This window comes from Aptenodytes patagonicus, chromosome 6 (assembly GCF_965638725.1).
Source record: "Aptenodytes patagonicus chromosome 6, bAptPat1.pri.cur, whole genome shotgun sequence".
NCBI lineage: Eukaryota > Metazoa > Chordata > Aves > Sphenisciformes > Spheniscidae > Aptenodytes > Aptenodytes patagonicus.
In genome coordinates, this window is record NC_134954.1 from 18,486,063 (window position 1) to 18,499,427 (window position 13,365).

A 13,365-nucleotide genomic window follows, 5' to 3' on the forward strand; every position below is an offset into this window, starting at 1 on the left:
TCGTCACCCACCGGAGGACAGGTACGAGCCCAGCCCAGTTTCGGTACAGATGTGCCGGGGTGGTGGTGTTCCCCATGGCACGTGTTCCTGCGGCACGGGCTTGTCCCCATGGTAGTTGTCCATCCAGGGGCTGTGGCAGTGGCATTGGGCGCAGGGAGCAGCCTGGGCTCTGGTGACTCGGTGATGTGAAAGCTGAGAAAGATTTATTTCAGGGAAGGAAAATGTCCTGAGGAAGAAAAGTGTGAGCAGTACTGTTGCTGCAGAAGGACTTGGGTTTTGCTGCTGTTACAGCTCGTAACAGAGGTCATACATAAAGCATATCCTGGGTAAATACTGGAGTAGGAAAAATAAGCTGCTCAACGTGGGGGGAAAATCACATCACTTTGATTCCCAAGGCAGGGATTTCCTTTTTCCTGGGAGAAGGTCTTAGCCCTGTTTTCTGCCTTAACAAAGCAATGGCTTTAAAAAGAAAGCAATGCGATGTTGCAGTTTGTTCCTCTCCAAATTCCCTTGGCAAAGTATTGGCTCTGACATTCCCTGTGATACCTTCAGGTTAGGTTTTGGTAGCTTAGAAACGGCCCTTTCTGCAGTCCCACCTGAAATGCTGTAGATAATTTAAAACACTTTACTGAAATTGCAAGCGACCTGTGTGTGATGCCCCCATGAGGTGTGCTGAAGACCAGACTTTGGCGGGGATGGAGCAATGTGGGAGATGCCATCTTCAGATGAGCTTGAGTATCCGAGGCATTTCCAAACACCCCCTGTTCAAAAGCTTTCCTTAAAGCATTGCATAGCTCACCCCAAGCCTTCCCCATCTCCAGCACTTCAGATCCTCCTAAAACAGGAGCAGCCAGGCATACTGAGGGGCATTGCTGGGTCCTGCCTCAGCGATAGGTGTGAGGACCAGCGATAACAGCCCAGCAGAACGAAAAGTAGACATTTTGCTGAAGAGCTGACTTCACCCACTTTCCCAGGGGCATCAATGTTTTGGGCTTAGCCCAACGAACCCCTAGATAACGGGCAGCAAAAGTAGAGCGGTATTACGGCCGTACGAGCTCTCCTGCCTATGCTTTACAGGTCCTAAAATAGATTTCCATGACCTGTTGAAATAAAATCTTTGCTCAGACTGTGCTAGTTAGCGTTTGGCTTTGGCACAAGGAAAGCAACAGTCCCACCTTTTCCAGCTCTGAATTACTCCGGTGGTCGCTGGTCTGTGTCAGCTGCCCCATGCCAGGGCTTTCCGGGGGCTCCCAGCGCCATCCTGCCAAGCTCAGCTGCAAGGTGGGAGAGTGGGAAAAGCAAACTCTCACCTGCCTGACATCGCAGAGCGGGCTTTTAAGACAGGTGTGTTACGTGCAGACAAGTTGGTTTTTACCTGCGTTGACTTTTGCCTCTGGCCCTGCGGCTTCTCCGCTAACCAGTCTCATGGCTGTGCTGTGCTTCTGCCTGCGAGACGAGAGCAGAGCCGGGCCCTGCTCCTCTCATTTTCTGTTGCTCATGGACACTCACAAATCCAATTTAATGTTTTTCCTGATTAGTTATGGGGGAGGAGGAGCAAATGTTCATAGAGGGCTCAAAAAGGGCATCGCAGGGGCAGGCACTGGGTCTGCTAATTAGAAAGTCTTACATACACACACATACACAAAATTATTGTTATTTCAGTGCTCTGAGCTCCCTCTTTGCTGTTTATTTTCCAGTATGGTATGGGAAGTAGCACCAAAGCCTCTTTCACCCCCTTTGTGGACACCAGAGTGTATCAGACCTCACCTACTGATGAAGATGAAGATGAGGACGAAGAGTCATCTGCTACTGGTAGGAGGCAATGGGGCCAGTTTGAGAGGGGAGGGCCTCATGGAAACCAGGTCATGGAGCCTGAATAACCCCGCTGAACCTCTTCTACATTTCACTTACTCTTGTCCTAACATTGCTCGTGTCTGCATCCTTGTGCTCTCCAGTTTCCAACTTCTTCTCCCCCAGCAGTGAAACGCCACCAGAAAGGTCCAGGAGAAAACAGAGAACAGCAGAAATCCACCCACCTGTCTGCCTGGGCAGCCGGGAGAAACGCTCTTGGCAGAACTGGGAGGTGGTAATCGCTCCAAAAAGCTGGCAGTTGCTCAGAAGCCATTGAAAATGGCTGGATGTGGGCAGGCGGGCAGCAAATAGTGCTAGTCAGCTCAGTAGGCAGGGCTAGAGGTCTGGGGTCATCACCTGCTGACGGGTTTGGTGGTGGTTCCAACCCACAAGAAAATCCTGATGATCCCTCTTCAAACTAATAGATGATCCCTCTTCAAACTAATAGATGATCCCTCTTCAAACTAATAGCTCGTAACATAGTAATGACATCAGAAAATAAACCAAGTATTGTCTTCCTATTCCAAAAAAAAACCTGACAGAAAGAGGTACATACAATTAATCCATCACACCTCACTGTTTTGTTGTGTTTGCTTGCAAGCCCTGTTCACCAGCGAGCTGCTCAGACAGGAGCAGGCCAAGCTGAACGAAGCCCGGAAGATCTCGGTGGTGAACGTCAACCCCACCAACATCCGTCCCCACAGCGACACCCCGGAGATCAGGAAATACAAGAAGCGCTTCAACTCGGAGATACTTTGTGCTGCTTTGTGGGGTAAGCCCCTTATCACACCATGCCCTCAGCAAAGCTCTCCAGAGCGTGTGGCTGGCGATGAAACATGAATGTGTTATCACAGAACCGAGCCCCTGCCTCTGGTTGTCCCCTTCTCCATCCTGGGCAAGGCTAATGTCCCCGAGTCCCTGCGCTGTAAGAGTGACTCTTCATGTTCATGGGAAGATCACAGCCTTAGCTGGGATCAGTCACTCTCTCGGTGGTGGCAGAGACGAGCTCGGGGTGTTGTCCTTGGGAGCAGCCATGGCTCCCGGTGCCCATTGCCCTCTCCTCTTCAGGTGTGAATCTGCTAGTGGGCACAGAAAATGGCCTGATGCTGCTGGATCGAAGCGGACAAGGGAAGGTCTACAACCTGATCAACAGAAGGCGATTTCAACAGATGGACGTACTCGAGGGTCTTAACGTCCTTGTGACAATATCAGGTACGCCTCTCGTGCTCTCACCTCATCGTTAACCTTCTTGGCCATATTCTTGAGCAGTTCCAGCTCAGACAAAACCTGCGCACCGCTGTCAGAGGGAAGCTCCCAGGGGAGGTTGGAGGTGGTTTATTCCAGAATCAAAGGCGTTAGGTCTGCAAGAATGCCTCTGAGAGCAATTTGCTCCTGTTGCCTGCCAGCTCCGCTTCATCTGCAACACTCCATCCTCCTTCAGCAGGGAACGAAAGGTGCAAAATACAGGCAGGTACCCCGGCAAGGTGGGTAGTCACGGCTTGAGGGGGCAGTGAGCTCTGCTTTTGGGTCTCTTCGGCTCTAGCCAAGGAAGCCATGAACCATGGCTTCAGGGCTGCAGCTCAGACCATGGCTGTGCTCGGGGTCCCCCGAGCATCGTGAGGGCCATGGGCTTGTCACTGTCCCCGGGCTCAGCCAGGAGCTCCGGAGCTCTTGAATCAGGCTCATGGGGTGATTTCTGGGCTCTGCTTTCCATTCCTTTTTTCCCAAGGAAAAAAAAAAAAACAATTGAATTGCTATTTTCAACTTCATTGTGAAACAAACTTTATCATCTTGTGAGCAAAAATAAGCACTGAAATCTCAAGATGTTCCATGCACACGTGCACTGCTCTGACAGGGAAGTTTCCTTTGCCAACAGGAAAGAAGAACAAGCTGCGCGTGTACTATCTCTCCTGGCTGAGAAACAGGATTTTACACAATGACCCTGAAGTGGAGAAGAAGCAGGGCTGGATCACAGTTGGGGACCTGGAGGGATGCATCCACTACAAAGTCGGTGAGTGGCCTCTCCAGAAAAAAATGTCTGGAAGGATGCATTTTTGTTCTCTAGTCTTAGATCTGACCTGACAGTTTCTCTTAAAAGTATGGGTAGACCACAGCCACAAAGAAATTTGATACTCATCTATATGTATTAGGTGGACACTTTACCAAATGAGAACCAACAGATAGCCTGAGAAGCTGTTCCTGGAGATAAGTTGTTCAGTCTTGTTGGAAAGAAAGTGAATGTTTTAAAAATTGGTTTTATTTTTATTTTAGTGAAATATGAAAGAATCAAGTTCTTGGTGATTGCCTTAAAGAATGCTGTAGAGATCTACGCTTGGGCTCCTAAACCATATCATAAGTTTATGGCATTTAAGGTATGTTTATCTTTTAACCAGAATACACTTTGTAATTGTAAATACATGAGATTTCTGTACTATGCAGAGCAGGAAAGCATCTTGCTTACGTAGCTGAGCTCCTCGGGATACCTGACAGGCATGGGAGATGGGATACATTCTGGCTGAAGAGATGGGATACATTCTGCTTATGGCTAGCAATTAAGCGTTAATATTAGCTTATGTTGGCAGGCTTTACTTGGAAAGTTTGCAGAAAGCTGACCAAGTGTCCATGAGTAAAATTGAGTTGGGTTTTTTTTTGGGGGGGTGGGGGGGGTGGGGGGTTAACTTCTGACTAATTTTTCACATATAGTATGAAAACAGGTTGGCATTATTTTCCATTTTTATTTTGCAAGGTCCTCTCCCCTTCTGCAATGTGGATTCTGTTTCAAGACAGAAAGTCCAGGAGAATGACCCACTCTTTCTCTTTTTCTCTCTCTTTTCATCTACCTCAGTTTCCTTCAGTGAGACCTTTCTCCTCTATAACCTGCCAACGGGTATTTTGTACTTAGTACTTTAAAGCTCTTTTCATCCTAAGCTCTGTGCAGAGACAAGTCACAAGGCGCAATGCCTTCTGGAGACATTCATGCCGAGTAATCTCATTTTGCACCCTTCCAGCACAAATGGGCTTATTCAGTATTAGGTCACATTTGTTTTTTCTGAACAAAAGCCAGAATAAATGGGCTCAGTAGCATGGAGAGCTCAGCATCATTAAAATAGCCTGGGATCCAGCCTCCGCCGGCTCTGGTGAGGGCGCTGGTTAGTGCTCCTGGTGCTGCTCCTCCAGTCTCGGGGGGCTGAGCATCCTTTACTTGCCTTGTAGGCAGGGATCTGTCAGGATGGTGGGAAATACCACTCACTGATTTTCCCTGTCAGGAGTCAGAGTGGTCCTTGCACAGAGAGCCAGGAGCCCTTTTCTCTCCCTGGGGGTGTTCACCCTCCTGCTGAGGACCTAAGCCATGGAGAGATACTCTGTCCTGGATCGGTCCATGCCAGGGAGCTGGTCCCAGCCTGCATCCAGCAGGTTAGATTGAACAGGAATAAGTAGGTCTTTGCTAATGTAACTCATTTCAGCTGCCCAAACCAGAGCGGTGATCCCTGCCGAGAGAGGAGGTGGGTGGTCACAGCTCTCTGCAGACTTTGATCTTGTTACCCTGAGCAGCACCAGCATCAGGCAGTCCCCGCACGCTGGCTGCACGCGTGCTCATGTAAAATTGAGCTGTCACCTTCCTTTAGAGTCCAAATCCTCAGGCTGGCCTTGGGCTCCTGGGGGAAAAGAGCTGTGCTTGGCAAGGGTGAGCGCTTATCTGTTGGGATGGCTGGAGCGAGTGGGTAATACCCTCTGAGGCATCTGACATAGGAACAGAGAGACAGGAACATAAATAACCACATATTTAGTAGGAGAAACAGTCAAACAAACATGATTTCAAAACCGTGTAACGCTGCTGCTATGGGGATTTGTTGGTTTTCTGTGATACTCACTGAAGGGATTATAAAAGTCTTTTGCAGATCTCCAGCACAAGCCGTTGCTCGTGGATCTCACTGTAGAAGAGGGTCAGAGACTCAAGGTTATCTTTGGATCACACACTGGTTTCCATGTGATTGATGTAGATTCTGGGAACTCTTATGATATCTACATACCATCTCACGTGAGTACACAGGGGAGTGCTGCTGCATGGCTAATGCCGGTCACCAGCAAGGTTTGGATGGGCCCTTGGTGGTCTTAGAAATGGTGACCAGTCAGGTGACATCTTGCCATGGGTATGACATTATCCGGTGCCATCTTCATTGATACTTGCTTAAAGAGGACTCGGAGGTATCACATACTTCATGTTCATTATTCGCACAGGCTATTTCTGTCCTCGAGCCCAAGCAATCAGGCTTAAGGTTGCCATGTCCCACAGAAAGGAAAATCTGTCCATAGGCTGCGTGGAGTGGTAATGGAGCTCTCTGTAGGGCAAGGTAACATGAAACCTGGTTCTTGGTTGTTGGACCACATAGCCCCACCAAGAGCTGGATGCCCAGCGCACTGTCCCATTGCACGGTGTCCCAGATGTGCTCACCAGCGCTTACTTGTTCCTGCTGAGGCAGTATAGTTTGCCCAGGCAAGGGTTGCAGGATTAAGGTAGCCCAAATCTCAGTAAGCCTGCTGCTCAAAACTCCCAAACTCCCTGACAGCAGGGACTCACCACAGGACCTCTCTCAGCTCCATCAGCTATTTCAAGAGAGAGCCAGTGCTACAAAAAATACTGTAGATGAGGATTTTCTTGTTGGCTTATTTAAGCTCCATCCATGCTGTTGGCCCAAGCAGCATGAGAAACTGGTCTAGGAGAAACGGGGGCACTAATCAAATCCAGGGACTGCTGAATCTGATCTGAGCCGCAGAGCTTCCTCTGTGAGAGCTGGCAAGAATTGTAGGGAGAAATACTGGGGCGGTTTGGGATGGTTTTGTTGTCTTAGCTATGGAAAGGCAGACATGGGTGGAAAGTCACTGTAGCTGCCCTTGGAGCTAGAGACTGATTGCTAAAAAAAATGGGAATATTTACTCCCTAGGGCTGCCTGTAAAATTCTGGGTTTATTTGCCTTAATTTGAATAAGAGATGGATTCAGCAGTCACTTATTTGTGTTACAGCCAAGTGTCAGCCGTCAGTCTCGGGGGCTTGTGTTGGGATCTCTCTGTAATTGCTGAACCTGTTTATCCTTGACGTATCAGACAGCTTTGATGGTAGGGTAAACATGACAGTTTATTCCCCTTCCAGCTTATCTCTGAAAGCCAATGCCTGTTTGTTGAATCGAGGGAGGGTTTTGTCCTCAGGTTGGTTTGGGGTTTTGTGTTTCTAAGGCTCTGCTCCTTCCCCCTACCCCTTTCTCCTTTCAGTGTAATTCTGACTTTTAGCGTTTATTTTAACTGCAGATTCAGGGCAATATTACTCCTCACGCCATTGTCATCCTGCCTAAAACAGATGGGATGGAGATGCTTGTGTGCTATGAGGATGAAGGCGTATATGTGAACACCTATGGACGGATAACTAAAGATGTGGTGCTCCAGTGGGGAGAAATGCCTACTTCCGTGGGTAGGTCAACCCTTCCTCTTCACCTGCATAAAATACAAATGACAAGTAAGATGAGGAGTCGAGGATGCTGAGATGGAGTCATTTGGGCTTTTGTTTATCAAAGGAGATTTCTCTCAGCCACATAAGAGATGCAATTGCTAAATTTCTACGATTTGGTCCTGTGCAATAAGAGCAAATCTTGAAGATTTGAGCTCTGGTTCATCTTAAGTATAAGATAAGTGTAAGATAATATAAGCTGTTGCACTGGTGGGATACTGTGTTGAGTGGAAGAGGGGCTGAGTGTGGAGCTGGGAGCGCTTGGGTTGATCTTCTGGCTCTGCTGTTGCTCAGCTCCACAGCCCATGGAGGCAAGCCACTGCCCAGCTCCTCGCCCACAGAAATCGGAAGAAGTTATACTACTTCTGTTTAAATTACTCAGCAATTTCTGGATGAAAAGTGCTATGCAGAGGCTATTATCCCTGCGGGCACACGCCTGGCCGCCTGTGCCTCCGGCAGTCAGAACTCTGCCATTGATCTACATAAGCTTTGAAAAACAGCTGATGAGAGCTTTTCTGCCTGTTGCGTAATATTTAGCTCAACACACGTTGTAACACCTACCAAATGCTTCCTTTTGACAGCCTACATTCATTCCAATCAAATAATGGGCTGGGGAGAGAAAGCTATTGAAATCCGATCAGTGGAGACGGGACATTTGGATGGAGTATTTATGCACAAGCGAGCTCAAAGGTTAAAGTTTCTATGTGAAAGAAATGATAAGGTAAGTCCACTTCAAAGCTTGCATCCATGCTTTAAGCTACAGCCAGCTGCTACTTAGACTTTGGTTTATCTTGAGGTTCATAATTAATCTGAAGGTCCTGTTTAATAAGCAGGGTTTTAATAAACCCACTCCCGATTAATTCTCTCCAGTGGATGCAGACCTCAGCTTGTGGTGGGAAGATCTGCAAGATCTCTTCCACCTCAAGCTGAGATCTCCGTTGACTTGGCTTGCCTTTCTCCCAAGTCTTGCATCTGAACATTAACTATTGAGGCTGCCAAGTAAACTCTGCAAAAGCTGAGAAATGGTAGCGCTAAGGATGTGTAAGTGACCCTGATTTGAGCTCTGGTGCAGAAACATTTTGGTGCATTTTTAGTTCTGTGATCTTAAAACCATTTTCTCCGTGGAGCCCCATCTATTTCTGTGGACATTGATAAATACTGCTCTGGAGGAGCACCAGAGTTGCACGGGGAATGCGGCTGTCATGTAGATGACCCCTGCCGCGGGTGTTGCTGATGGGCAAGGGGTGCAGGGAATGAGGGAAGGAGAAATTGCTGGAGGAAAAGGAGTATTTGCATGGAAGGTGGATGAATGCCGAGGTCTGTTTCCGCTATTGGTATTTCCTCATCTCACAAGGTTTCACTGAGATAAATCAGGACCATGCAGCAGGGAGTTCTTTCGTAATGAGCACGATCATGAAACACGTGAAGAAACTGGTTGCTCTATCCCCAGAGCAGGGTTAATAACATGCAATAAATAAGGTTTGAGGCCACGATCGGTTTATTGAACAGCTGCTCATTAGTTGAGCATTGCCCTACCTGTTGCATGGAGTTAGGCTGGAGCTCTGCAGAAAAAATGTATCCTAACCTTGCAACTGAGTATACCGTGGGAAGCTGCCCAAGAAGCTGAGTTTAAGTTGCTCAAATACCCCTAGTTTGCTTTTTTCTAACTTTTGAGTACTTGACTCTGCAGGTTTTATACTGTTTTTAAAGGGTTGTTCTTCTGGTTTGCTCCTATTGAGTTTCTTTCCTTTTCTAAGAAAACTGGAACAAAACCCACCTCAATCTTTCTAAAATACTGGAACCAACTGATCGCTGGTGGGTTTGAAATACTGCAGATGTTTCTCTTTCTGGAGAAATGGTTAACAATTAAAGTTGTGTGAAGACTGAATAATTTTTTGGTTTTAAAAAAGACAGAAGCTTCAGATTGTCCCCTTAAATATTTGCAACTTACAACTTACTTCCATTGGGGTCAAATGCTGGTGGATCCTGACAGAAGCACCAAAAGGTGTGTTCTTCACAGAGAGTCCTGATACGTTTCTGTGCTTTGAGCGTATTGAAGGAAAGTAGTTTTCCAGAGCTTTATTTTCAGAAACAGCTGAAATACCGGGACTAACTTTTCCGAAGAAAACCATTTCAAACTCCCATGCAGGATATTGACCCAAATGGTTAACCTTTAGCAAGATCCAAACCACTGACAGCAGTCTTATTAATACTGCATAATAAATGGTGCCGTGGCAGTAAAATGTGATAAACTTGGTATTTTTAAGGCGTTCCAAACCTTGCTCTCTTTGGTAGGGATAGTGAGGGAGGTGTCACTACCATGTTTACTAATAAGTGGTTTGATTTGATCCGAGTCTTGTGTGGGTTAGCTCCGGCCCCTGCGCTCGCAGAAAACTGAGAACCGGGCAATGGGTCTGCGTAAAATTTCTGCTGTCAACTGGAGAAAAGGAGCAGGGAGGGAGGTTTAGGCAGAGGAAACCACGGGGTGAGGGGCAGCTCCCGCTTTCCTCGCTCACTAAGACAATTAACAGACTTTTTCTTATAATAATAAAAACTATTAATAAAGTTTTCTTGCTTCCAAACAGGTATTTTTTGCATCGGTGAGGTCCGGAGGAAGCAGCCAAGTGTTTTTCATGACCCTCAACAGAAACTCCATGATGAACTGGTAACAGAGGAGCATTTGGCACTCACCGCCATGGCATTATTTCTAATTTAAAGGACATTAAACACATGGACTAACACTGTAGAGGCAGATGCGGAGGGCCCCAAGGAACACCGCTCCCCACACTCCCCCGGTGCCGTCAGCCCTGGGGCAGGGGCTGCGGGCAGGGATGGACTTTCATGCTTGGACCCCGCAAGGTCTCCTGATTACGCTGTGTTATAGTGGGTTATAAGTTTTCCTTTTTTTTTTTTTTTTATTTTACTTTTTCTTTGTCCCCTACTTTGTAAGAACGGGGAAAGAAACTGTGTCAAAAAGTCTGTTTTTAATTCTGTCTGCCTGCTAGCATCAAATATATAGTATGTTGTAAAGTTACCAATTAAATCTGGTGAGAGACAGCACAATAAATGTACCTTTTATCTTTGTGATGAAGGCCATAACCGTATAGCTGGGTAATTTTAGAAATCTTTTGCCTTCACCAACATTTACATGTTGCTTTTGGCAGCAACGGCTTAACGGATTTTTAAAGAAGAGAAAAAATAATAGGTTTTTTTCCCCTCTTTTGGGAAATGGATTTTAAATGGCTAAACTACTAGCCTTAGACTAATAAAAATCAGCTACCATTTTTGTCAAGTCTGTCAATCCATATTTCTATATGGATCTTCACATAATGGTGTGTCTTGATAGGGACAGAGGTGCCATTTGTTGTTGCTCCGGAGGTGCCCGCCTGCCCCGGGGCTTGGCTGTGGGTGCCGGGACAGGGGATCAGAGGAGGAGAGGACAGCGGAGCGGTCGGAGGAGCCCCGCGCTCGCCCCCGAGGTGGGATTTGCGGCCGCAGACAGCTCCTGGGATGCCGCAGGCACCAGACCCCGATGCCGAAGCTGGTGCGAGCTGTGGGCGTTCGTCCCCCCTGAGCCCGGAGCCGGGCACTGGCGTGCAGAGGCAGCCGGTGCAGGGACGGGGACCACGAAACGAGCTGCCCATCCCCTGCGTTGCTGGATTGGGCTTGTAAAGAGCTTAAAAAATATATATATGTGTGTGGTTTCTTCGGCCAAGGGTCTGAATCTCTAGTCGTTTTCCGCCCCCTCCACTCCCTAGGAATTACCCAACATACAGTGAAAGACAACATCTGTGCCGAACCGTGTGTGTGTGTGTGTGTTTAGTTCAGGTTGAATCGTGGTCCTTATAAACTCTGCTCAGTTGATTTCAGTTTTCAGTGCGTATCTGGGGTTTTCTTTCTCAGTAGCTGCAAGCATGGCTGCCTGTGGTGTTGGGGTGTCGCATAACAAGGTCTGTGTTGCTGGTTTTAACCTACCTCGTTTCGGTTGGGGTTTGTTTTTTGGTTTGTTTTTTTTTTTTTTTCCCCGTTCCGCTGTCGATCACAGCGCTGTTACCTCCAGCGACATATAGAGAGCTTAACTGGCAATCTTGGTGTACTCAGTAACGATGGCTTTATTAAAAAATGATTAAATCAACAGGACTTGGTCAAACTTGAATCTTTATCAAGGGTAAGAGGCAATGCGGGGTGGCGGGGACAGGATGGGATGGGCCACCCTCGCCTGAAGCATCCTGCGGGCAGGGCTGTGCAGCAGCGGTACCCGCGCGGGCCGGGCGTCACGGTTTGGTACTGGCAGGGATTGCCAGCTGCGGGTCTCCCAGCGGGACGCGGCATCCAGAGGAGCACGGGCAAGAGGCGCTTTGCAGGTGCCTTCTTCACCCACCGGGCATCGGGCACCTTCCCACTGGTCCAGTGCAGCCTGCCCAGCGCCTGGCCAAGCGCCCTGCAGAGTGTAGGGACAGCCATAAGACCACAATACTGGAGTTAAAACCCCATGCAAGTCCCATCACAGACACTGATTGCCACCAGCTCTTCACTGGTTAAAATATGAATAAAATAAAAACCAGAGCTTTTTATTAAGTTATGCTGCAAACTGATAACTTTTTTTTTTTTTTAACTCCCCTTCAAGTGACAAATACACAGCTTTGGATGGTTATTTTTTTTATTGTGGGTTTTTGGGTACAGTGACAAAATAGAAGGGAATCGTTGTGTTTAAACATAAGGTAGTTAGTGAATGTATTTTTTAAAATCTTAGAGTCATTTGAAACAAAAAGCGTAAGAAACCAGTATTAACACGGTCTTTGTCTACAGAGTGTGTACATGGACATAGAGCAAACGCGTTTCTGGTGCCAATAAAACACAAAAATTCAACGTTAAGCCATGCCTTTTCTATTTTTGTAAATAAAACCTGGGGTGTTAACCATTAGCAGGTCACGGAGGTAAAGCGGCTTTTCAGGGCTCCAAGTCCCTTTGCCTGGAGGGTCTCAGGAAAGCGGTGGTTTTGGGCAGGATGAGTGCAGGGGGACAGGGCATGTTGGGCAGGATGAGTGCAGGGGGACAGGGCATGTCCTCTGCGATGCTGCCCGGCAATGAGCAGTGGCTGAGGGATGTCTCGATGGACCATCACCACCTGAAAACTTCTGCTCTTCCACAAAATCAACCCATGATTATTATAGAGATATGCTTTCCCCTCGAAATATTCCTAGCTTTGGTTTGCTTGTCTTTTGTTGTAAGTAAAATACGCTTGTGGTTGATCAATGCTATCAGAAGCTACTTAATTTTAGTGTTTAAAGAAATAAAACCTGGGGCTCTTTTTAACAGCCTGTTTCTGGGAGTTTTTACCCGGGAAAGGAAACTTACTCGTTCAGCTGAGCAGTGCTGGAGGAGGAAAGAGAGAAATAACGTCCGTGCATGCAGGAGTCACTTGAGCCCGTTGCAGATTCAATTATTTACAGAGTTGCTGTGAAATACTGCATGAACTTCAGCGACAAGTCATACCCTCCGCGGTAAATGAAATAAAAGCCCCGAGAGCTGGCGTGAGGCCGTGCTTGGCCACGGGGCTACCCCCCAGCATGCTGCGGACACCGGGGAGATGCTGGGTACCATTCCCAAGGTAAAGGATGCTCAGAGGTAAGGCTGTAGCAGCTACTTACGGGAACTGAATGTGTTTTCAAACCTGTTTCAGAATTATTATCAAATGGCATTTTTCTTGTTGCGAGATGATTTTGGGGTTGATCATATAAGTATTTTGGGACAGAATGGGGATGCTTGAGGTGACCCTGGCCTCGGCCCCAGAGCTGGGCTGGTTGCTGGTACAGCTGACGTTGCTGTGCTGCAATTTCTTGTCTCGACCTGAGCCCACGCAGGTCCATTGCTGCACAATTTGTGCAGTGACGCTCCGTAACTGGGGCCAACGTGAGCATCACATAGGCCAGCAGTGAGCAGCAGCAGGGACTGAATCTTCTTGTTCCTGAAGGTGTGGGGTGGACCTCCATACCATACCGTGCCTGTGCCCA

General features: G+C 47.6%; 1 protein-coding gene across 6 annotated transcripts in view; it reads left to right on the top strand.

The window, feature by feature from the left end:
• The window catches only part of TNIK (TRAF2 and NCK interacting kinase), a 165,395-nt gene extending 153,909 nt beyond the window's left edge, over window positions 1-11,486 (top strand). For all 6 annotated transcript variants that reach the window (XM_076341364.1, XM_076341366.1, XM_076341365.1 and 3 more), the window contains 9 exons: window positions 1,698-1,812; window positions 2,453-2,623; window positions 2,920-3,063; window positions 3,728-3,862; window positions 4,123-4,223; window positions 5,741-5,890; window positions 7,156-7,315; window positions 7,933-8,072; window positions 9,937-11,486. In XM_076341364.1, coding sequence (XP_076197479.1) covers window positions 1,698-1,812; window positions 2,453-2,623; window positions 2,920-3,063; window positions 3,728-3,862; window positions 4,123-4,223; window positions 5,741-5,890; window positions 7,156-7,315; window positions 7,933-8,072; window positions 9,937-10,020 — 1,200 coding nt within the window. In that variant the 3' untranslated portion in view covers window positions 10,021-11,486. The remainder of the gene's footprint in view (window positions 1-1,697; window positions 1,813-2,452; window positions 2,624-2,919; window positions 3,064-3,727; window positions 3,863-4,122; window positions 4,224-5,740; window positions 5,891-7,155; window positions 7,316-7,932; window positions 8,073-9,936) is intronic.
• The last annotated feature ends 1,879 nt before the right edge of the window (window positions 11,487-13,365 follow it).